This window comes from Athene noctua, chromosome 8 (assembly GCF_965140245.1).
Source record: "Athene noctua chromosome 8, bAthNoc1.hap1.1, whole genome shotgun sequence".
Classification (NCBI taxonomy): Eukaryota; Metazoa; Chordata; class Aves; order Strigiformes; family Strigidae; genus Athene; species Athene noctua.
Window position 1 is genome coordinate 17,269,749 of NC_134044.1, and position 24,783 is coordinate 17,294,531.

General features: G+C 44.8%; 1 protein-coding gene across 3 annotated transcripts in view; it reads right to left on the reverse strand.

The window, feature by feature from the left end:
• TP63 (tumor protein p63) overlaps nucleotides 1-24,783 on the reverse strand; it is a 104,557-nt gene that overhangs the window by 25,614 nt on the left and 54,160 nt on the right. For all 3 annotated transcript variants that reach the window (XM_074911761.1, XM_074911762.1, XM_074911763.1), the window contains one exon: nucleotides 23,520-23,774. In XM_074911761.1, coding sequence (XP_074767862.1) covers nucleotides 23,520-23,774 — 255 coding nt within the window. The remainder of the gene's footprint in view (nucleotides 1-23,519; nucleotides 23,775-24,783) is intronic.

Below are 24,783 nucleotides of genomic sequence, written 5' to 3' on the forward strand. Positions count from 1 at the left end.
CACATTCCTCCCCGGCCTCGCCCTCCGAGATGTTGACATCAGGCGGGTGGGCCCCCCGTCCCCCCGGCCGGCAGCGCAGAGGGGGGACGCGACCCACGGGCTGCGTGGGGACGGGCAGCGCCGCGAAAACCGCAGGAGAAAGGGGAGAAGCCAGGGAGGAGCGTGTCGGTGCGGCTTCGCGCTGCCCCGGGGCAGGCGGCACTCCCAGCGCCGGACCGGACGCCGACGGCAGCTGGTGCTGCACCTTGGAAACCTTAGTGAAAAAAAAATTACATATATGTGTGTGTGTGTGTTGACCTGCTTAGGTAAACGGGGAAGGGGAGGGGTGGCAGGCAAGAGAACGGAGAAACGTAGCCGGCGGCCATGGATCCAGCGGGCCGGTGCCTGGCACGCCGGCTCCTTCCGTGCCCGCAGCGCCGTGGGGAGGGAGGTCGCTCGCCCTCTCCCCACCAGACGTGGGTAACCGCGGGGCTCAGCCCGCGGGCAGGGATGTGGGGGAAGCGGTGCTGCCCACCAAGCCGCTGAAAAGGGACGCTGGCGCTCGGCTGAGCTGGCACGGCTCCCGCGTCGTGCCATCGTGCGATGCAAAGGGAGAGAAAAGCAGATTTCCCCCCCTTCTGGGAGCTGCGTGACAACCAGGTCCTTGCCTTGGCAGAAAGAGACAGCTCCGTGCTCCCCCCTCCACGTACAGACCCCTGCGACTTCCCCTGTGCTGCACCCCTGTCCAGTCCCCTACCACCACCTCACAAATACCCATCCCCAGCCACGCACACGGTCTCAGAGGGCAGCGATGGAAAAGGCCGAGAAGAGCGTGCACGGGGACACGTACAAGTGTTCATCCTGTAGAAGACCCCTGAAATTCCCCAAAACTTTGAATTCGGAGCATCCACTAGATTCTCCCATCATTACGAAAATGCAATCATTCGTTCATGTGACAATACTTCAGTGTTTCGCTTGAGGGTACCCAGAGATTTTAATTCAAAACTACGTTGATCAGGCTGTATTATCTGCTTTAGGAATACTCCTACCTAATATTGCCAGCAAAGCCACGATAACAGAACTAACACTGATATTTTCCCATACTAATTTTGCAATGTGAAACAGTGGTAAATTTGAAAACTTTACATTTGAGGGCTTTCACATTTCAGTTTCATATCTACAGACTTATTTCATCAACAAATGAAGACCTCTTGAGGTTTGGCTTGAAAACACTTTTTTAAATGAACAATGAAAACAAGGATTAACTGAAAAGTCTCCTATTTCAAGAGAAAAAAGCTCCAATGGAAAACTTCAGGGCAAGCTAGGAATTATTTTGCACATGTTTTTTGATACAAAGTAATAGCTATAAAGGAAGGCTTTACTATTTGATTTTGTTAAGTTCTCTTCCTTTGCTAGTCCATTTTATTTTTTAAATATTCTTGAAATTAATTTCTTTAAAATCCAAAACCATAAGATTCCTGCAGTCAAATGACCTTACCTTGCATACCCAGATCACACTCTGCTTGTGTATCATATCCCGTTTCTCTGCCAGTTTCTAAACTGAAATTTTAGCACTACCAAGTAAGTTCCAGATGCTAATAATGTCTAGTAATTTGCATTTCTGATAAACTATTTCACACCAAAAATGTGAGGTGAAGGTATGAAACAAGAGCAAATGTGCTGAAAGCCAAAGCTGAACAGCATCTTCCCCTGTGGGTCGCAGTGAGCGCCCATGGACAGCGGGATCCCACGCTACAAAATAACATGGGAATTTTCACTGAATAAAGCAGCTTCCACATGGAGCATTTATTTTACGTTACTACTCAAAGTCTGATGTACGTTCTCAGATACCTTCTTGCCAACATAAGTTTACACACATATGCAAAACACACGAGAATAACCCCAACCATAGCACAGTTCCCGCTGATGCAAACCAGCCAAAGCACACACGCTGTGCAAGTGTACCAGGCTCTGGACGCTGTGCGATTTCCATAGGATCAGACTGTCTCCCAACTCATGACTCTGCGTATCCCTGTGCTATTATTTTCATAAATTCTGCCAATTAATTGACATTAGCATAGCCAATTTACAGGCCATCAATAAAACACTAACTCCGTGGTATCTCCTGCCTCAAAGGACTTTTCTTTAGGATGGTTTTGCAAATAAAATCTCCCATGCATCGGGCTGCATTGTTATATTTCAAACATTGGGGGTTTTTTGGTGTTTTTTTGGTTTGGGGTGGGGGGTGTGGGTGGGCGTGTCTGTGTGTGTAAGGGCTGGACACAGGCTTTTTATCCTGTCCAACTCTCAGTCTTTCAAGCTGATAACTAGGTCTCCCAGTGACTTCTGTATTACAAGTGCACAACAACATAAGCAGCCTGTTTGACTACCAAATCAGATACCACTGTAAGAAACATACCCTGTAGGAAGTCCACTCTCACGCTACCCAAACTTGCCTAAAGGCTATGGAGTGAATCTGCGAACAAATAGTGAACAAACTTAGGCTAAAGCTAAGTTAAAAATGGATTGAAAAACATCCACTTTAATTATTGAACATCAGTGAGCCAATAAAATCTGACAGCAAGGTTTTTAATCGTTACAGTGAGCACAGAAAAAGCTACATGAATAACTCCATTGCCTTTCTTCCCTCCTTTCACAGCTCCACTATCCTCAAAGACTGCTTCACATCCTCCTAGCAAGGATGGAAGATGCAAACAAACTGCTACACTGAAGTTGCAAGTATTTGTGTCTATATACAATGCACACACATGCTTGCAGGTAATGCAAGCGAGTGTACAGTACATATGTGACCACATGCATTTGCTTATATGAAACTAATGCGATTAGTATAACACCAAGTGTCACACCAGCTACACACTGTGACAGTGAGATAACAAGCATAGTCCTTCCAGGCAATTTTACTCATTACACCAGAATGTATACACCAGAGTTGCAGGTAAAAACCTCTAAGACCTGATTTAGCAAAAAAACTTCAGCATATGCTTACCTTTTGGCAGCACCGTTAACCACTGCCTGCTTAAGCCAGTATGCCTCTGCATAAGGGCATCTGTGAAGTCAAACCTGGACTTAAAGGTCTGATCCAACTTGTATTTTAAAGGAAAACAGAATTTTCTTACAAAGGACTCCAGAAATGAACTGAAAAGAACATACTCAGGCTTTCAACACCAAATCCACCCCAACACATACTGCTCCTGACTCATGTGCCTCAGCCTCAGATACTGAGCACCAGAACCTGTTCTGCTCATGGACTCCTTTAAGTAAAGCTCAGTTTGGCTGTTTCAAACCTCCTCTTAGCTTGGCGTGGGGGATTAAACCTTCTTACAATCATGTCTTAGGTTCAGCCAAAGAGGAAGGCTGCTGTTTGTTTCCTATTAGTCTCCCAGATCTCACTTGTTTCAAGTCTGCATGTTCCAGCATGCTCCATCCTACCAGCCAAACTCCAAAAAACTCTAACCAGCCAGAGGAAGCGTTGTCTGGAGTAATCAGACACCACCTTGCAGTGCATCTCCCTGCACTGCACTCCTCACTTTTGTACCCTGCTGAAACCCAAAGGGCGATAACTCAACTGTAAGGATAGAAGAACCACAGCAGCACACAGAGGTTGTCTCTACTGATTATTTCTGTGCATGCTCAGTTAAAATAAGCAAATGGCAAAGCAAAAATCCTAAAGCTCTTCAAAATAAGCCTGCTCCCATGAACTCTAACCTGATTTCATCAACATGAGTCAGCTGTAAGAGTCCTAGACAAGCAGGTCAAGCCTTGCAGCCCCCTACAGAGTAGACACAGGCTTTAGGTCCTCAGCAATTTGGGATACAGTCACAGGTTCAGATAGCTCCACATCAGATGAAGATCACAGGGAGGAAGCATGGTACAAGGAAATGCCAGATATAAGATCCAACTCCAAAATTCTTTTTAGTTCCCCCATCTGCAAGTAAGTGTATTCGTTAATATCTGAGAGGAAAGCGAGTGAGTTGGTTAGTATGGTATCTGTTACAGCAGAGGGAAGCCAAGCTGGACAAAAGAATACGTTAAGCAAAAAAACCCACCCAAAACACCAAACAACGAAGTCACACTAGCAATGTAGTCTTTTCAGTCAGCAACATCCCAAGGCTGCAATTTAGGAGGTATCGGGCACTCTGCCACAGACTGCACCAGCCATTCAACACCCTGGGAAGCAGGACACTTTGCTAGATGATGACAGATTTCCACCCAAATTCTGGCTCATGCCAAGGGGCTGACCTACTTCCAAAACATCACAGGGTCAGCATATTGCAAGGATAAGAGTATGTGTGTCAAATATGGGCCCATCTTCCTAGTTGGGTCACTGACAGGCTCAAAGGAGGTGTAAGCTGGCCACCTTTGACCACCACACTGTCATTCTGATAGGTGGCTACAGAAGCAAAAATTCCAGTGATTCAAAGCTAAAGCAAGGTTTAATGTCTTCTGACCTCTCATACTTAACACCTTTGCCCAGGCACATTTTCTTTCCTGTTCACTCTTTCTTGACTATGGGTTTAGATTTAATGGACTCTAAAGGACAAATAACCCCTGAAGAAGTTCATATAGAGATGATTTGTATTTTTTCCTTGCCTTCCTGAAGTGCTACTGAAGGCATAGTTGAACTCCTGTTACCTATGTTGTGCATATGGCCATAGGAGACCCCTCTTTCATTCCCCCTATGACCCCTGTGGAGGATCAGCTCCCCTACTCCTTCCAGATGACCCAGCAACAACCCTCCTGCTGGTGAGCGCATTAGCAACACAAACTGCAGGTTATCTCCAGATCGTGTAGTTCAACACAAGCAAGGAATGCCAGATTTATTTAAAAAGGGGCAGTTTTCAGCAACGTTCATCCAGTGGGAAAGATGGCAGGTCTGGCAGAACACTCTTGTCTCCTCAGATGCTGCAACACACAACTTCAGATCCTGAATTTGTGCACATGATAGCTCAGGACTCTCCCACAGTAGCCTCCTGTAGCTCTTTTCTTCATCCAAAGTTTTCATCCAGAGACACAGGTCAGACAGAGCTAGTGAGAGCGCTCTGGGACACCACAGCCCAGCCCAGCTTGGAAAAACACGAGAACATCTGAAACCACTCCCTCCCTGCGAAATATGGGGTTTATTATCTATTATTAAATCCACAGCCACAGCACATTAGGTCTTTCCTGAGCAGAGAACAAGATACTCTGCCTCTACAAAGGACTAAGCAGTTTGAGCAGGTTGATCACTGTGTGGATATTTTCTTGGCTGGGCATGCCTACTTCAGTGTTGTGCTGTGACCAAGTGCAGGACTACTCCCCGGCTGTCCCTCAAGTGAGGAACTGGCCAGTGCACCCCATGGAGCAGGGCTGGTACCTAATCAGGAGGCCAAAGGTCTCATCTGTGAACTTGAACACTCCAACAGAATAAGGAGCCACCAACCAAGTCAGTCAATGAGCGCTCTTCTGTATGTGCACTCTCAGCAAAGACTGAGTGGCTCTGATGGAAAAAGGCGAACCCCTTTCTCTCCTACTCACCTTCCTTTCCCCCCATTTATTCTACCTGAGGGTAGGTACATATACGTCTCCACTTCATCCTTCTAATAAAGTATTAATCACACCTATGGGAGGCAATGGAAGGAAAGACAAAGGCTCTCAAAGCAGCAGTGCCAGTGAAATGCATCATTAAGGTGAGTAATTTTCCTGTTTACTTCATAGGCTCTGAGCCCCCCCTTCCTCCCCGCCTAAGATGTGGGCAGGACCCATCAAGGCAAAGCTTTGGAAGCAAGCAGCAGCGTCCCCAATTTCTACATAAATGCTGCAGGCCAAAGAGCAAAGGCAAGTTCCAACTGAGCCCTTGACAGTAATCAAGCACTGCGGCGCCTCTGGTCTTGTCTTGTGCATACCTTGCAAGTAGCATCATGTCTTCCTGCTGAGATTTCACTGGCAGCACACACAAGCACCTTGTTCCTTGGCTTCTATCTCAGAAAAAGAAAGTCCTGAACACACACACACACGCCCTTGCCTTTCTGCTCTGAGGAAGACCATTTCCCTCTAAATCTTCAGCGTACTGTGAGCAGCCCTTTCAGAACAGATTTATGAATTTGCAAGAAATCTCTTTTGTTCCCGTGCAGAAAGGTTAGAGCCAGTCCCTTGCCAAAAGGGCATTGAGTTTTCTCTATTAACGTCCAGGAAACTTTCCTGAGTCAGATCTTATTACATTTGAAACAAAGTGCAGGTACCAGCAAGTCTCTTCTATGATAACAGCCAGGGCCTGTCCCATTTCCTGACCACATTACGCTCAATTTCCAGAATTACATCTATGCAAATATTGTTCTCCTGCTTGCGGAGCATTTCATTGATAATTAAAGTGAAAAGCCAGCAAAGCTTTTCTGGCCACAATGGTGAGCGAGGCAGCAAACTAACACGCAGACACTGAGCAGGGACAAATTTTCTTCTGTATGAACACCACTCGATAAGGGCCCTCTTCTCCCAGAAGACAAAGAATCCAAACCAAATGAAACCATTTCTGCAAATGCCCCTCTTCTCTGGGTTTACCAACTCAATGAGGCCATATTCTAGTTCTGACTCACACAGAAAACATAAGGATTAGGAAAGACAAAAATCACACTTAATTGAGCAAGTCATAGGGTTACTGAGAACATAAAGATGTAGTAACTCAGATCTAAGCTAGATCAATAAAGCATGACAGCAACTCCAGCATACTTTGGTTGAATAACAGACTTTAAACCTTTTATTCATACAATTAAGCTTTGGGACCGAATGGCGAGACAGTCAGACAAGAACAGTTGCTAGCTATTACCAGTGTTGGAAAGGTTCTAGGATATGTACTTTACCCAGATCCTCCTCTCAGCCCTCTCCTTCTATCTTCAATGACCTAGCTAAGCACAGTCCTTGAGTCAACTCATGTGGTTTCTCTTGGGCCTACTTTCAAAGTTAAAACATGATTCAGCAATGTGTTTAAGCAGATGCCTACCTTTAAGGATGGGAGCAGCCTTGCTGACTCCAACAGAACCCAATACATTTCACAGGGAATATTCACGTGCTAGAGGTTATGCACTCGCTCAAGTGCCTTACTGAACAGAGACCTTGATTTTCCTACATACTGTGGGAAACAGGTTGTCAAGAACCACACTGAGGAATGTAGCAGTGTCGCTTCGGCAGCAGTCAGGCCGTTGATACGTCCCTGGCTCCAGAACAGAGCGCCTCACCCCCAGGCAGCTAGTGAGGTCAATGCTGTGGCATCTTCTCTGCTTAGGAAGAGCAACAAGCCCATAAGAGGCTTGGGGTATTCCTCCAGTTTTTCTTGTGCTCTCTAGCAGCCCTGAATCTGTGCAACTGTATCAGCTAAGGGAACCCAGCCCTTCTGCAAAGCAACATTTATAAAGAGAGGAAGGCTTGCAATGAGTTTGGGAAGAGTTAGCAGCAGTCTTTTCTATCCCTCTTATAGAAATCAAAATCTTCAGTTTTGCATCTCCTACCCCTCAAGAGAAAAATGGAAAACCACATCCCAGCTGACATGCAAGCCAAAAGAAGATGTGCAGTAACATGTAGCATGAGAAATGGAAGGCTTGAACACAGCATAGTCCACACCTGCTTCAGCTAATTCTTAGGTTGCTTTATAATTTCAGCAAGAATGCACAAGTGCATAAACCAAGCTTACATGGACCTGGATGCACTTTACAGGCAAATCTAGAGGCCTGCTAGGGAAACTCATCAGGAATAATTACCCAAACCCTCCATGACATAGTTACAGATCTATAAATTATTGGAAACAGATTACAGCAAGTCTCTCAATACCCAGCAATTGATTTATTTCACTTGGTAACTGAAAGATAATTATGTCATCTGCATGACCTAACTGGAAATATAATAGGAATGAACGTGGATTTAGATGCAAATCCTCATGACCACAACCCGAAGATGGCTTTTCCAAGAAGAACACCAAACAGCTCTTTGCCCCTGCAGACCTTGCTACCTCTGCACCGCTCCATTTGCAAACTGCACGTTCTGAAGACCCCAAGCTACAGATGTTTTGTGAGAACACCTATCTCATTCAAAGCAAGACTGCTTTCCCAAACAAAAAGCAGTCTTTGTTACTGGGTAACAATGAGAACAGGAATAGTTCCCTGGGAAACATAATTTTAAAGTCAGATTTCCCAACTAACCACACCCAATTAGTAAGTAATGCCATGTTTTTGAGTGATTGTGGAATTCCAGCAGATTTTTCATCAGTTTCAATTTTGTGATTTTCAATTTTTGTGACTTCCCAACAAAACAAGCAAAGAAAAGCCCCTCACAATCTTATATGGGCTGAAGATAACTAAAGGCAAGCCCCTTCTTCCCTAAAAAGAAATAAACCGAACTGAGGCAAGACAAGACAAAATTGCAACATCAGAAGAAGTTATTAGCTCACTGTCCGGCACTCCCGTTTTCCTTACAGCTCATACATGATGCATCAGAGAAAGGTGCAAAGCCTCCATGGACAGAACGTGCTGTTGCCCTGCACGACGCTGTGTGGATGAATTCCTGCCCTTGCAGAAATCAAGCTTTGTCCTGAGATAGCTACTATGAATCTCATGAGCTTGCACCACTGCAATTGCTATCAGGGGGAAGACTTAAAAACAGCCCCTTAGTGGCTCTGAGTTTAACGTTGTCCAAAGGAGAAGGTCAGAATAGGGTTAGGATTAACACTGGCAAGCCATTTCCAAGTGTAGCCTATTAAAGACTATCAACTGGCACCAAAAAAAACCAAGTATTTTGAACCTGTAGAAGCTAACTACCCCACCAGAATTTTATCAGTCACTATGTAGAAGACATAATTAAACTATCAGCATAACCCCGAAGATGTTCAGGTCCACCAGCTTCACACTGAACAGCAGAAAAGAGTCCACAGGGAAACAAGTATTTAGCTCTCCAGTTTCAGACAGCAAAGCACCAGGATGCAAAAGAAACCCTAAATAGGATCACAAATATGACAAAACACACCACAAGGTTGTGACCATGCTACTGCTACGATGGCAGCAGAATCATTATCATGTAAGGTAGCGTGCAAAGCTTCTCTGCACAAAGCACCGGCTCAGAAGAAATAAACCCAGTTTTATAAAGCACAGAGGCAACAGATTGAAACAATCCAGAGGTAGGCACTTGGGAAGAAGAAAGCTGGTGAGGGAGGAGAAGCCCTAGTCACAGCACACCATCTACCTGACCCCGAAGACAGCAAATGATAGTGGCCCAGCTAGACTGTAACTGTTGCCACATATTTCTTATTTAAATGCAATTTGTTTAATCTCAAGTCGGATTCAACCATCAAAGGCTCTTTTCTGTAGCACACTGACAGTTCACTCTAAATCTCTGCACCTTTAATCCTTTAATTAGCCAAGAAAAATGCGATCTCAACTCTTCCACCAACCTAAGCTAATTTTCTGCATGGCACTTCCAACTCCTGTAGGTTACAGGTTTTAGCTGCTCATGTAGCCAAGGGGAAAAAAACAAACCAAAACAACACCCCCACCCCATTCCCACACAGGCTGATGTATGCTTCTCCATGTGCTGCCTCTCCAACGAGCAAGGTCCTTGAAAAAGCAAGATGGACCCATTTTTCACATTGCAGTAGTGGGCTGGGAGGCATAATTACATTATGCAATTCAGAGGAAGAGTGAACAGAGGTTTCAATGTGTGGTGCATGGGTGGCTGGAGGAATCTGGGGACAAGGCAATGGTTGCACCGGAGAGTTAAGCCAATGCTTGAGTAAGAGAGCATCCCACCACATGGCTTTGGCCACTTTCCTTCATGATTTTGGGATAGGAACACTACGGCAAGCAAACAAAATGCCGGATAGCCAACCATTTTGGATACTCTCTTCAAAAGAGGATTTCTCCAGAGATGAGCTCTGCTATTGCTCAAGAGTGTCACTGCAACACAGCTCTGAAGGCAGAAAAGGAAGATTGCATGAGTCACCAGCACATCAGGACAGACACCCGTTCAGGCAGCTTAGATTATACATGAGGTTTTTCATGCAGTCCAACAGAGCAAACTCAAGGAAAGACAAGGGGGCCACCTAAAGCCCTCAGCATGGGGAGTGAGGTCAATCTGCACCTGAACACAGACCTGACTGACTCTCTAGGTCAGGATACTCCTTGCAAGGCAAGGCAAAATCAAAAGTGCTGTTGCTCAAGGCCTGCCAGAGGCGTACCCATAGTGCAGCTGCAGGGACTGATGCCTTGCCACATGCTAACCCAGTGTGTGATATGCAGGAGTTCAGACACAGCCGAGCCATCCCTGCACAGCCCCCAGACTAAAAAACAAGTTGCAACGTGCCAGAGCTAATGAACCTGACCCATTGCTGCAGCACCACAGACACAGCAGTTCTCTTTCTAGGCGCAGCCTGACAAGTCCATGCAGCGTGGCATGGAGCCTAAGGCTATCCCTAGCATGGGTGTCTACCTGCTGAGCATGGACAGGCTGTAGGAGGCCTTCCTGGTAGCTGGCCAGGGAACACAGGTGAACAGCAGCCCAGAGAGTCACTAGGGACTTGACAAATTTATGAAAACACAGGAGTAAGAGTAACCTCACTCTGATGAGCAAATGCACCATGGAAGAGCCCTGTCTACATCAAAGGCGAAGAACAGGCATTCCTGCGTCTTACAGTTCCTTAATTTGCTTGTGTGTTGGGGCCGTGAAGAACGTTAGCACATGACCAGGGCTGCCTCACTTAAACAAGCACTTGACAGAGTCATAGCAGAATTTGGTACCAGGCAAGGGGGGGGGTGGGGTGTAGAAAAAATTTTTAAAAAGTATTATAGCCTGCTGGTTTTAGGCACTGGCAAAATAATACCTGGGTTACCTGAATAGTATTGTAATCCCCTTCTATGCAAAACAGAACACTTTGAATGCATGCCCCTTTCCTCTGGTAGGATTTTAGAGGCACCGTGTTCACATTCTTGACCTTATTCAGCCCCAGTCAGTTCACCAGCAAGGAATCCAGCCCAGAAGAGAAGGAAAAAGATCTGAGCTACAGTTGCTACACTCCACTGACAACAGATCCTAGTCACACACAGTCTGCACATTCAAAACTCACAGTAGTTATATGTGAAAACCAGAAATACAGCTGCATGTGCATCTTGAGGGTCAGCTTAAAAAAAAAACACACACAGAGCTCAGTATGATAAGAACCATCCGTATGATGATATGAGAACCTCAATATGAGAACCTCTGTTACCAACCTCACCACTTCAGCTGCTCCTGAGTCATATAACTGTTCTATGCTGCCACAGGCCTTGAGAAAGAGACATTTCAAGTGCACAATTAAAGGCAGGCAAACAAGCTCTGCAAACTGCAGTTGCTAGATGTTCATTCTACATTCAGTTCTTGCAGAACAAAAAGGATGGGAGTAGCTGGCAAGGAGTATTTGACTGGGAAGCTGCATTCTAGTGTCCAGGCAGTCAGGTTGGTAACAATCTTTGCACACTCTTTGAGATCAATGTATTACAGAACATCCTTCCAACGGCAGTCCTCAAGGTGGGTACGCAAAGGTAGCAAGCAGTTACCAGATTCACTCCAGGCCAGTCAGCAAGCTCATTTTGCAGCACCAAGATGAGCAGGGTTTTTTTCTCTTTTAAGAAAAAAAAAATAAAATTCTAAAGTGCTCTGAAAGCAGCTAATCAAATTATTACAGTGCTTAAAAGTTTAATGAAGAAATCAAAGCTATTAAGCAAACATTCAGCTTGATGTCTCTTTCCCTTCTTACCCACCCTTCCTCAATGCATTCAAAACCTCTTTTTGCTGTGCTACAACATGTTTGAACAGGTACTGAGATACAAACAAGTCTTGGCCCCATCTCATACAGAATGGATTGGTTGCAGATGTTCTCCTGCAAGCTACATCTTGCCTCCTGCAAGAGCATTCATCTCCAAAACACATCATTTCACCTACTTTGCCTGAAGCCAAAACTCAAAGGTTATTTAATTTTATTTTTTTTTTATTAACTCTAACATACCTACAGCTGTGCAAGCAAAACCCCATCTGGTTTTTCAAGCCACAAAGAAGCAAGCAACTAAGTTTAGATAAATGTAACCAAGTTGGGGCAGTCATCTTTCTGTTCACCTCTGCAGCAGCCAACAGCAATGTCAGGGGTGCAATAAAACAAAAACCTGCTATATTTCAGAGAAGCCTGACATATTTCACTATCTTCCTAGGATAAGTCAGACATGAGCTCATACAGTGGCAGGTGAGTCAGTGACGAGTCAGACAAGAGCTCCTTAATTAAGCTTTAGGGGCAGATGATCCCTCGAAGGTGTAATCAGATTGGTATGGCCAGTGGAAAAAGAAAAAAAAAAAAATTTAAAAAGCTGACTGAACTGTCACACCCTTGCTAAGCCATGCCAGGCAGGCTGAAGGCAGCATTCTGCAGAGCCGGAGAGCCCCCAGCAAGCAGGAATACCTGGCCATCCTGTACCTCTCCCTGGCAGTCAGCGCCTGCCTGCATGCTCAGCCCTGCTTCTCCCAGGAGCAGAGAAATGCTGACTTTCCCAGCAAGCAGGTTACTCCGGGGTCACGCTGCAAATGTGGCACAAGCCAGGGGTCCACAGTAAGGTGCACCCCAGGAGTCTGACTTTGAGGCAAGGGGGTGGCTGCAACAGCTCAGACATGCATGGTGGAGAGGGAAATCGTCATGAGTGAATCATTCCCAATCACTAACCAACAGAGTCAATCTTGGCCACGTGCTTTATCGACCCTTAAAATGCTACCAAGCCACTCCACTTAAGAGAAAGACCCCACCAGTTCTGTGTTTAGGAAGCTTCCCCGAAATAAGTTGCAAACCATGCATCAGAACATCAGTGTACTGAAACAAAATAGCCCCATTAAACAGATTGCAATCAGCAGGGTGACTAACAACATCGGAGTTTTTTTGTGCTTGTGACATCAGACATGCAGCATGGAAATGGTTTTCTTCCAGCACGTGTCCCTGCAAATTCAACCAGGAACCCGGCTCGTCCATGGGGCTGCTCCTCCTGTCAGCCAGGGACCATGCTGCAGTGCTGCCTCTGAGCACCAGCAGCACCAGTGCAACTCAGTTCTCCCTGTCTTTATCTTGCACTGATCAGCCTGCTGAAAAACAAACCCCCAAAGAAAGACTCCAACCTCTGCAGCCCCTTTGAGATGCATAACAAAGGAAACAGGAGAAAATGATTCAGGTTAGCACACAAAGGGGATGACAAATAAAGGCCAAATTTATTAATTCCTTATAGAAACTATTGCAAAGCAATCAGTCCACATGCTTGTTTTTCTCCAACCTTACAGAACTAACATTGACTGTTCTGAAGCTTTTCCTATGGCCTTGCCATTCCTTTATGAGTGCCAGTACTGTAAGAGATTTTAGTAGCATCTAAAGATGCACAGACTGTTTTTTGTTGGAGTCCCCTTTGCTCATACCCCTACAAGAATACACCAAGGATGGGTAAAAAAAAAAATGAGTAAGAATGAGTAATATGAGCAGTTTGGAGCAGAAGAGACAGGAGACAAGGAACTCATCGCAAAACCAGCCACCACCTTGCTGATTAATGAACAGGTGTCATTCAGTGCTCAGCCACCCAACAAACATCCACGGGAAGACTTTACTCTCCCACCCATGGCAAGACCGACACTGAAATGCAAACGGCGCGGGTCTACTGCCTGCCCTGCTGCTGGCTCCATGAACACCCTCCAGGCTGGGTAGGCAAGCCCGGTGGCACCGCTCCTGTCCCTTTCCCACAGGAATCCCTTCCAGCCCTGCATTTTAAGGGGGGTCCAAGGAGCTGTGGGTGCAGTTTTGATGGTAAACTTGGGCTCACTCTGTTCCCGTTGCAAGGAGGTCAGGAGCAAGTCAGCTCCCAGACACATCTCATGCGGTTGAGCTAATAAGCCCTGACAAGTGGCAGGGTGAGTTTGCTGAGGCTTGGAACCACAGCTAAGGTAGCAGTGCTGGTAACAGCATTGTGCTCTGGCTACATAATAGCAAGAGGCCTTCCTTCATGCCACAGACCTCAAAGAGCTCCTGCATCAGTAATTTTCCCACCTGGTGGGCCTGACACTGGTAAAGCTCGAGATTTCAAGGTGGGGAAGCAATAATCCAACAATCCAGGCAGTTTCAAGCTTTAGCCTGGAGATATGTTATGGTTCCTTCAAAAGTTAAGTTTGTAAAAAGACTTTCTGTCCTGTAAATAAGTCAAAAGAAAATGCCTGAAAACTAAGGCTCATGATATGGGATACAAAGCAAGCAGCAGCAGTCCTCAGCTGTCCCCCCCGGGGCATTTCACATCAGGGGTCCAAGTGCTTTACAACACAGGATCAGGGTGACACAGTCCTAGATTTGAGGGTGGGTGTGTGGAAAGGGGGGAAGAAGGGGAATGGAGGCAGAGGGAATGACTTGCACAATGTTACCCAGATTACGTCTAAATCACAGGGCAGGAGCAGCTCTGGGGCCGGGCTCGGAGCCAAATTCGCCGCTGGTCGATGCTGCTCCCTAGCAGGGCATCTCCGGGCAGGTGGTTTCTCTCCCCGGGAGGAAAGCGTGGTGCACCCCCGGGCACGCAACAGGCAGGGAGGAGAGCCCCAAGGCAGTGTGGCCATCATGGCTAACAGGGAAAAACAACAGAGCCAGAAAATTTACACCCAATTCCCATCCCGTTTGTTCAGGAAAGAGAGGTCAGCCTTCGAGTGCTGCTTTCCTGCGTTCCCTCTAGCACATTTTTCAGCTTTCTGTAAAGCTGAATTCAGAGAAATTTCATCCGATCATAGAACATTCCTTTTTATCAGACAAGTAATATTTTGCTCTCCTTAAAAAAACCCACCATTCTCATAGGATATATCTGAAAAACACAAGGGAGGAGTAGCACTCATGAGACTTCACTAAGTTTTGCTCCAATGTTTAAGTGTTATAATTAACAACTGGAAATGATAAAGTTTGTATCAATACACATGTCTATTTGCAAGAGGATCTAAGCTCTTATTTGGGTAGCTATCCTACTGTGTTTACAATAACAAATCTGACACACCTGCACATAGCAAAACCTCATGGGATTTCCATTGCATAATAAAAGTTCATGCTCTTTCTATACAGAAGCCATCCCTACCTAGGACACTTATTTTTTTAAACAAAATAGGAATGTCTTCATAGTGTATGATCTGCCAAGCACTGGAGTTGAACCCTCAGCATACAGAGCACCACCAATGCAACACACACAAAATGATGCTGGCTTCAGCACACCACCAAACTACTGCTTGTCCTGTATCAAGTCAGCAGGGAAATAGTATCTATGACAACTGCAATATTTCGGCTGACCTAAGGAAAAGAATCATCATCTCCAAGGCAGTCTTTGTCTGCAAGGTGAGCAACGCCCTCTTACACCAGCTTACTTGAAAACATTTACCCAAAACTAACTTACTAAACAGCCACTTAAATATTTTTTGCACCACCTCTTTCTGTAGGGTTGAAATATCTTCTAACAGTGCTCAGTTGATGAAGTTTAAGTTAAAGCTCAATGGTATGGGGGAGACTGGCAACTTTTTAGGAAACCCTCCTTGCCCTGGAGCAGGCTGCCTCCCTTCTGGCCCAGCTTGCCATGACCTTTGGAAAGGTAAGGAGGCAACTCTGCCGATGCCTCATCTGAGCTCTGCTGGGCTGCTTTGCACGCTTACCACTTGAGAAATCCAGGAGAGGCCAGCAGCTTTTACAAGCCAGCCTAGAGGCAGTCCCCATGCTGAACACTACAAAAACCCCAAAGCATAAAAAAAAAAAAAAAAAAAGGTAAAAACCTTTCTCACTCTGAAAAGCTATAGCTACTTGTTTAGAAATTTTGGCACTTCTGGTGCTCTAGTTTCCCTTCTCTAAAATGGCGACTACACTCCTGATTTGCCTACCAAGTAAAGGTGTTTGCTGATTAGGGAAGTAATGTTTGTGCAGCACTTTGAAGATTTAAAGTACTACATTAATCCTACATGTTGTTCTTGGTAGAAGCCAATTTTTAACTAAGAGGAGGAAAAAAAAAAAAAGGTGATTTAAATAGTGACCCTCCCCTACTTCAAGATGTTCACTCATCTCCCAACATCAGCTATTCTTATCTGTAAATGTTTTTTTAACCCTTCCTTCTCATAGTTCTCAGAAACCACAAGTCTCATTCAGCTTTTATTTGAAAAATGGCTTCTTTCCAGGCTGTGGCTGTTTCTTGTAAAGTTAATTCCTTCGGTAATACTGCTGGAGGCGCATTGGTATGTTTGGTGTGTGTGTATATACATATATATTTTCCCCCTTTCACACGGTGTTGTTTTTATATATGTGTGGTGAAAGATACCTAATCCAGGATTATGATTCTCTTTATTCCTTTCTCATGAAAGTAGGTGGGGCTTCTTTGTGCAAGTTGCATTGATGAAAATTATATTTAATTAACACTTTTTCCTCTCCACATAGACAAAAAAATTCTCATTAAGGAACAAAAAAAGGTTCTTGCACTTAGTTCTCTCCCTCTGAATTTTTCTTCAAAAATAACTAAAACCTTAAAACAAGTTTTCTAAAGGGAAAAAAATAAGTGTGATGCCAGTACAGCTAGAAATCGCTTGGGCAAAATAGCAGAGGGATCTTCTCCCCCTCTGAAGGACACAACCCCTCCCCACAATTTTCTCCATCCTCCTATGTCTGACCCTAGTCTCAGTGGTTTTCACTTGCAGATCTTGGGAGACCTGTAGTGAGCTCTAACTGGTCTCCTGTTACACCATGAATCAGCCACAACCAAGAGGCTAAATCCTAGCTGAAAAAAAAGGACTTTCACACCATCTGAAGCCTGATTTCTCTTGGTGGGTTAGGCATGCTGGATGCTCAGCACTGACTGTTCTGTTTGAAGAGCAGAGCACACCCCACTGCAAGGCAGGAGACACAGATTTTCTGTTCCCAATGCTGGCAGATACCAGTTCAAATAAGAAGGAAATAACTTCCCTTCTCATCCTTCCTGAGCATCACTAGCTGTGTAGGGTACAGACTGCCCCTTACAGCATGGTCTTACACCACAGCTCTATCATCATGGAGGGTGCTGGTCTAAGAGAGCATATAGCAAAATTCCAGTTCATATAGGGAGACTATACTGCCTTGGTAGGATTTACAAAACAATAAGGGACACAAAAAAAGAAAATAAAAAAACCTGAGACACCTCATCTCTTAAGATACTCTCTGGAAGTGATTACATGGATCTGTATAGGTGCTTGTGAGGAGTAACAGAAAAAGATAACTGCTAATAAAACCAAAATATACATGACAAAGCAATTAGGGGAAAAAAGCACAAGTACGTTCTAATGGGAACCTAATGCACTCAGATCTCTTTTTACTCAAGCATAAAAACCCAAACAGAAGCCAGCAGGCCCCTCCTGGCTGGTTCTCACAGGTGAACTGGTTCTTCCCAGCTTCACTAGCTTGAAAACACCTCCCTGCCGTGAGAAAGGCACCTCCTTCAAAAACAACAAGACCAGCTCCTCTCCTTCCAGGTAGATGACCTAGGACAAGCTATGTATGCCTCAACAGCCTTAGTGTTAGGCCCTGTAACATCACAGAGGGAAACACTTCACTGTTCAACCTCTCTGTGCACGAGAACGATGGTGGTGATCAACACCTGCCTTGCCTGCTCCATGCCAAGGGGCAGCACATGCTGGAAAAAGCCTCTTGAGGCAAGCGTGGCTGCAGAGAGCTTGAGGAAGCCAAATCTCACCACTTCTCACCTGAGACAATTGCCCAAATATGGACTTGCTTCTGCTTCACCGAGATCAGCAGGGAGCCAAGCCCTTAGCTCACACCATTGCATCAGCTCTCACAGCCTACAGCATGTGCATCCAAAGGCTGCCTTCTCCTTCCAGATCGCTTCTCTCCCCACGGATTACAGGCATGTTTTCCTTTCCTCACTCCTGCTGTAACAAGGGGGAGGTCTATCACCAGCAAAGTTACCTTTGCTGGGCAAATAGCTGGGCTGAAGAGAAAGCCTGTTTAGAGGCATGAAAGGATTAACATAGTGGCTAGCAGGTGGCCGACTTCAGTGCTCACCAATGTCCAAAGATCCTCTACACAAGGGGTCCTTACAAGGACCCTTCTCAGCTGCCCTATGCAAACACCTAAAGCCTACATCATTTGCTGACTGGGAGCCTCCAAGGACAGGGAAATTCAAAATCCTTTAACAAGACCACTTCCACTCCCTTTCTTCTGATAGCTTTAAAAATTATGTTAAAAGGATGAAATTGGAAAACTGAGATTGCACTGACCAACACACCACCAAGAAATAACAAAGCTAAGACTTCATGTGAACACTTAGCACAGCCCCACTTGTGTGTTCATTGGGAGAGTCACCAGCCTTTAAAAAAAAAGTGTTCACATATGATGCAGAGAGATAATCAGCAGCCAGGACAATACTGGACATTATCAGTGTTATTGAAACAATGGGCTATTTGAACAGACTATTTAAGAGAACACTGAACACATAATTAAGGACTGTTGAGTCAAGGCAATGCACATATCTAATTGCCCTCTCATTGCTTCACTGTGCTTGTGCACCATCCTCTAAGTCATTTTATAGAGACTGGGGAAAAAAATTCCCAATTTTACCAGGTGGGTCAGGACAGAATATATTTGAAATGAAAATGGAATGAATTAATCTGAAACAAAAAGATAGTCCAGACAAGGAATCTGTACTCTCAACCACGGAAACCTGTTATTGCTCGTGTGGACTAATTTAGCGCATTCCTTTTACCTTCCTTAAAATGCAGCTTTTCCACTAACCCCAGCCAGCACAATCCATTTACTTGCTTTCATGCGCGTTGCACAGGCTGATAACCAGCTTTGCTAGCATTTTCTTATAGCTGTAGGTACAGCTGAATTTACTGAGAACAGGAGAGGCAGTGAGCCTGACTGGAACATGGATTGCAGCTTTACAGAACTCCATGTTTCATAACAAAGCCCTGCAAGGACCAACCCAGCTCAGCTCCAACCTACTGCAGGGCATGAGAATAAACTGCTAAACTTGGGTATTGCCAACGCCTGAATTATGCAAGTCTTGCAGGGTTGGGTGTCTTTCTTCAGCAGAATCAAAAATTTGCAAATAAATTTCAGTTTTCATTTAAAAATTTAAAGCAATTTCTGCCTTCTTTTTACTTAGCCCTCGTGACTACCAAGAAAAACTTTAAAAGATTTAGTAGATGCACCCTAAAGGCTCAAAAACCTGGGGGAGAATAAGAAGAACCTGTTTGTCTTTTAAAAAGTCTCATGACTTATAAGGTGGTATCTTGCTTATGGGGATGGGTGGATCCGATTCATTTTTTGATAGCTCGCTTTTGGCAGTAATGTTAACTTTTACTTACCTTGACATACAGTTTTAATTTTTACTTGCCCACTGTAATCATGTTCTTCCCCCTATAACAGGTTCTGCTAGTGACAGGTGATTGCCAAATCTTCTTTTAGGGGGAAAAGCCAGTGCAGTTGTTTATATATTTATTTGTGCTTAGAGTGGGTGGGGAAGATCGGCACACAACTTCCACAAAGAAAAAAAAATCTGAGGTGGTACACTTTTGAAATGCCTTGTTTTCTTCTGCTGCAGAAACAGGAGGAGATATTGCAAGGCATGGGAATATGGGAATTCTCTCAGAGGAAATATCCCACAATAAGTGAGACAGAGTTCTGCATAAGTTCTTACTTCACCTAATTCATAGGGCTTCTCGCTCAACCTCAACAACCTACTCTCTATCTCAGCACTATAAATTATAACTGCTTGTTCTTTTGCAGCATGGTTTTCAAGGTTTTATGTACTGTACGTATGCATGTGAGAAACTTTGTTCAACTTAGACTATTAAGGCTTTTGGTTTTAAACACTTCAGTAGACTTTCAATTGTTAAAGACTTTCCTTCTGAAAAGACTGATTAACCTGCTTATATTCTTACTTGTGTTCTCAGGTCATTAATTAAAAAAAATAATCAAGGATGCTTATAAAGTCCTCTGCAATCCAATCTCAATTTGTCATCATTAATTAGTTCAACATTGCATACAAATGAAGACCTAACCTGATTAGACAGCATGTTTTACTGGAATTCCTACTTAAGGTCATGAAAGACTTCAGAGAGAAAATTTGTAATATTTTCAAAGTGAACTGCGCATACATATGAAATCACCCTCTCACCTAGCAGCAGCTAGTGTTTCTCTGCAATTTTTGTGTCCGTCCCGTCCCCCCCCGCAATTAGGAGCCCATTACAAACCTGAGCAGAGAAACAATCCTGATTTTATAGGCATCTCCCTCCCAGCCTATTCTACACAAATACTGCTCATTTGGCAGAGGGTGCCCACTGTCCTAGGACAGTAAACCTGCCCCACAGAAAGAGTCTGCAGAACTTGGTGGGGGGAAACAAGACACAGGGGCTTGGGAAAAAAATACAACTTCGTGGCTGTTTTCAGAGACATAGCATTTAGGTACTCAGCGAGAACCCTCTCCCCTTTCCCTCAGCTCCAACAGAAATAACCTTGGGATCTACACATGATTCCAGTTTATTGCCTCCAAAACACACAGATTGGGAGCTAAATGTAAAAAGTGGTCAAGAAATCTGAGTTATCTTCACAGGTCTCTAATCCTCCCATAAAAGCAGCTCTTCCTTTTTAGAGAAATAACCAAGTCCTTTTACCAAGCCCACAACCTTCACTCCCATGACCTAATCTGACATGACTCAGCCCAGAAGCTCCGAGGAGCTTTGGTGGAGCGTGCTGTCAGCCAGGACAGTAGAGCCCCGGCCCATCACCACCAAGCCTTCCCAGCAGGGCAAGGTGGGTAAGCCTGGCTCATCCTCCCCAAACAGGGGAAAGTACAATACAATAGATTTCCTTACTTAATACTGTTACCTTGGGGAACGGCAAGAGGAGGAAAAAGAGAACTAAGAAACAAGGCTTTCAAGTTTTGGACTCTTAATAAGGGTGGGGCCATCAAGTAATTAAACTTTTAATAGGTCACTGCAGTGGAAGAAACTCTTCCAGTTGGGTAAGTTCCTAATCCATCATTAAAAAAAAGACGACAGGCATTAATCAAAGCATATGAAGTCACATGGGGATGTGAGCAACTCCGAGAACTTGCTGCGAGATGGGGCAATCACTCCTCCTTTCATCAACATTTCATGCGTGTTTCCACATTTCTCAGGACGGCAGCAGGAAAGAGAGCCTTCACGTCCATCCCCACCCACCCCACTGATAAAGCTGTCGAACGCTTATTACCAACTGCTCAAGAGCCCATGTGAAACGAGTTGGTGGTTTAATTAGCAGAAGGGCAGAGCTCTGAAGATGGAATGATGCTCTACTGTGAAAGGCATATTGATTGAAAGTCACCAGCCACCACCGCAAGACTGTCATCATCCACTGCGAACACACAGCACTCTGCCAGTTCCTGCAGAAGCAGCTAAATCTAGGTCACCTGGCTCAGCACCTGGACCATGGTCACTCCTCCCTGATCAGAGAGCTGTTTGGGAGCCCATTCCTTTAGTACAATACATGGGCTTAGACCTAGACAGGCTGCTACAGGTACAGGGAGCACACCTTCATCTGTTGGTAGGGTGGTCCACATGAGGGCAAAAGAAAAGGAGGGGAGGCTAAATGTGCCTTCCCCCAGGCTGCACACATTTGGTGACTGTAGTCACTACGGAGTACTTTAAAGCCAGCATATAATCCGATCTTTGACTACTATTCATATCCACATTGAAATCTGGCCTCCACTTCTACCCCAGAAAGCCACTATCACTACAGTGAAACATCTCAAGTGCTTGCTTAACTTTAAGCTCACGAGTAGCTTGCTCATCTTCAGCTCTGCTGGAACAGCCTGCTACATACATTCAAACCTCATTTCAAAAGACCGCTTTTTGTAGTTGAAAGGACAGCATCAAACACTCTGGTTCCCTGCAGCTGCATTAGATAATTCTTTGTACCATACCTATCAAAAGAGAACATCTTTTCATATCTCCTTCAAAGGACCCTCTCCAGAACAGCCTGCAAAAATCCAAGGGCAGCATTTTCTTGCTCTCAGAAATGGAAAGTAGAGCTGACCAACTATTTCCTTACCTAAGGGGAAGTGAAAATAAATACTGTGTGTAGTGTACGGGGAGAAACCTGGACATGAAAACAAGGGTGAACTACAGCAGGGCATCACTCCCAATGCAGATAAGGAAAAGGTGCAATTTAAAAATCCTTCACCCTTTCAGGCATAAACAAATTAACACATTGGTTTTGAGCAGGCCTATCATGTTTTAGCCCCATTTAACACTATTTTCTGATCAAAGTTATTGTTATCAGTTCTGGACAAATTTTACTTGAAAAAGCTTTTAATTTATAAAGGATGTAAACTTGCAGTGATTTATTGCTAGGTGCCATCTTTCTCCAGAGTGGAGCATATGGGCTCTGCCGCTTTGCGGGCTGCAGTGGCTGGGAGTTTGTTAGTTGCAATTCTAGCTACAATGTATTTATATTTGAGATGAAGTAGTTCCTCAGATTTAAAAAAGGAAAAAAAAAAAAAAAAGACTATTTTAAAGCTTTTAGCTTTTAGTTAAAAGTGTATCTTTTTTGCTTTAAAAAGGAAAAAAAAAATAGAGTACCAGCTTTTATTCAGGTATTATGGGATAGGACATTATTCACTGCACCTATTCCAAGTGCCTGAAGGAGGGGAAGGCAAATACTGAACATCTTTAGGACAGCAATATTCTCCACTGCAAACATCTCTACTCTAGAGCCCTAAACCACAACAGCATATACAGAGCAGCAGTGCTGTGTCCTGGGCTACAAAGTTTCTAGAGCTTGAACAATCAAGCCAGGTCCACCAAAAATCAAGGGCTGGGCTTCAAGTTTCAAGCTCCATACTTTTTTTTTTTTTTTTTTTTTTAAATAAGCAAAGTACTATTCTGACAGCAAGAGCAAAGCATTAAGTAAAAAATATAAAAATAGCATATCCACAAATAACTCAGATACTGCAGGGCTGACTTGAGCTGGTGATGCTGGGGTTCCCACACCAGCTGCAAGAAGGGGAGGACATGGAGAAAGAGAAAACCCCAGACTCCATGGCTTAGAGCAAGGAGCACCACCTCCGGCCTGCTGGCACAGCCCCATGTGCCAAACATCCCGTAAACCCGTGGATGCTGAAGAAAGACAAGGGAACCACTGGAGCCATGCTTATGCCCACCCCATGTTTTACTCCAGCATACCTGCTAGACCCAAATGGAGTGTCACTGTTTCATCACATGTGGCCTTTAGACAACTGTCTTTTTGCAAGGCATTCTATTCACCTGGGATTTAGCGATATTATTGAGGGTTAAACTCCCACCACACCCTCCCAGAGCAGCCAAGATAAATCTCTCCCTTCTGTGTGACATGCCATGCACTGAAGAGGACACAGGTCACCCTGCTCTTGCACAAGCCTGGGTTCATATCATATGAATAATGTCACTGGTGGCATTGGGACTATAGCCAGAGAAGAAGCAAAGCAATGCTGCATCCTTACCGTCCACGTTGCTGACTTTGCTGTGCTGGACTGCTGAAATGATACATCGAAGCTGTGAGGTCCTGGGTAGTCTGTGTTGGAAGGGATGGCTGGGGAGGGTGAGAGGGCATCAAAAGTTGAGCTGGGCTGGGCATAAGGCGAGGGGGCCGTGACACTGTTCTGTGCGTGCTCCGTGTTGTAGGGGCTGGTGGAGGAAGAGCCGTTCTGGATCTGCTGTTCCATGCTGTTCAGGAGCCCCAGGTTCGTGTACTGCGGCTAGAGGCAAAGAGACGCACAGGAGTGTTACAGAAGGAATGTTAGCACAGGCTGGCTAGCCATGGCATGGCCTTCACCATGGAGGATGCACAGCATAACCTCAGCACCACCGTACACGTGTCACACCAGGAGGAAGGAGATTTGTAAAGGATATACCCCTCTTTACATTGGTGACTGAAACAGAAAGAAGCTTCTCACAGTCACACAGCGGATCAACAGCTGAGCTGGCAAAAGAGCTTGCACATAACAAGGAGGCAATTTGCAGGGCAGTAAGCCATCATAAGGAGACAGGCTCCCTACATCTAGCAACACCTGGACCAGGACCTTTTTTGGAGGGACTGCTATAACCTGATAAAAATCACCAAATTCATTACAGTGCAACTGGCTTTAAACTGGGCTACGTAGCCTCTGGCAATCTTGCACTCTACGCAAAGACTGCTTCTCTTCTCGTGGATCCAATCCACCAAATACACAGTGACATTCAGGACTTCTAACTCAAGTAGTAACTGCACGGAAGTGACTCACTGGAGAAAAGTTTCATAGCACTTAACAATATATATATATTGTTGCACCATACACTCAATTCCCAGTGACCAGTCACAGATAGTAGTAGAGAGGAATTAAAGGTCTCATCAGGTAGCATGGAAGCTCACAACATGAAGCTCACATGCTTCTCCATGTACTTAAGCAGCAACAGTCACACAGTGTGTAGCACTTAAACGAGCAGATGTGGTTGCGGCCTAGAAGCAGCTTCCAGGTACAAATGACATACGAAACAATTGAAGACATCAAAAATGAAGGCTAGAGAAGGGAGTACAGAAAGGCAAAGGTTAGATTAGTGAGAGGTTTGCAGAAAAATCACAGGCCTAATGCCCTAAATTCTATGTGTAGCCCTGGTCCCTCACCTCGAAGAGATGAGAGGGTAAAAAGTTCAGAGAAAGGTGACAAAAATGAGCAAACCCTTTCAATGCCTTCCTGTAATACAACAGTAGGTGACTACTTTTCAGCC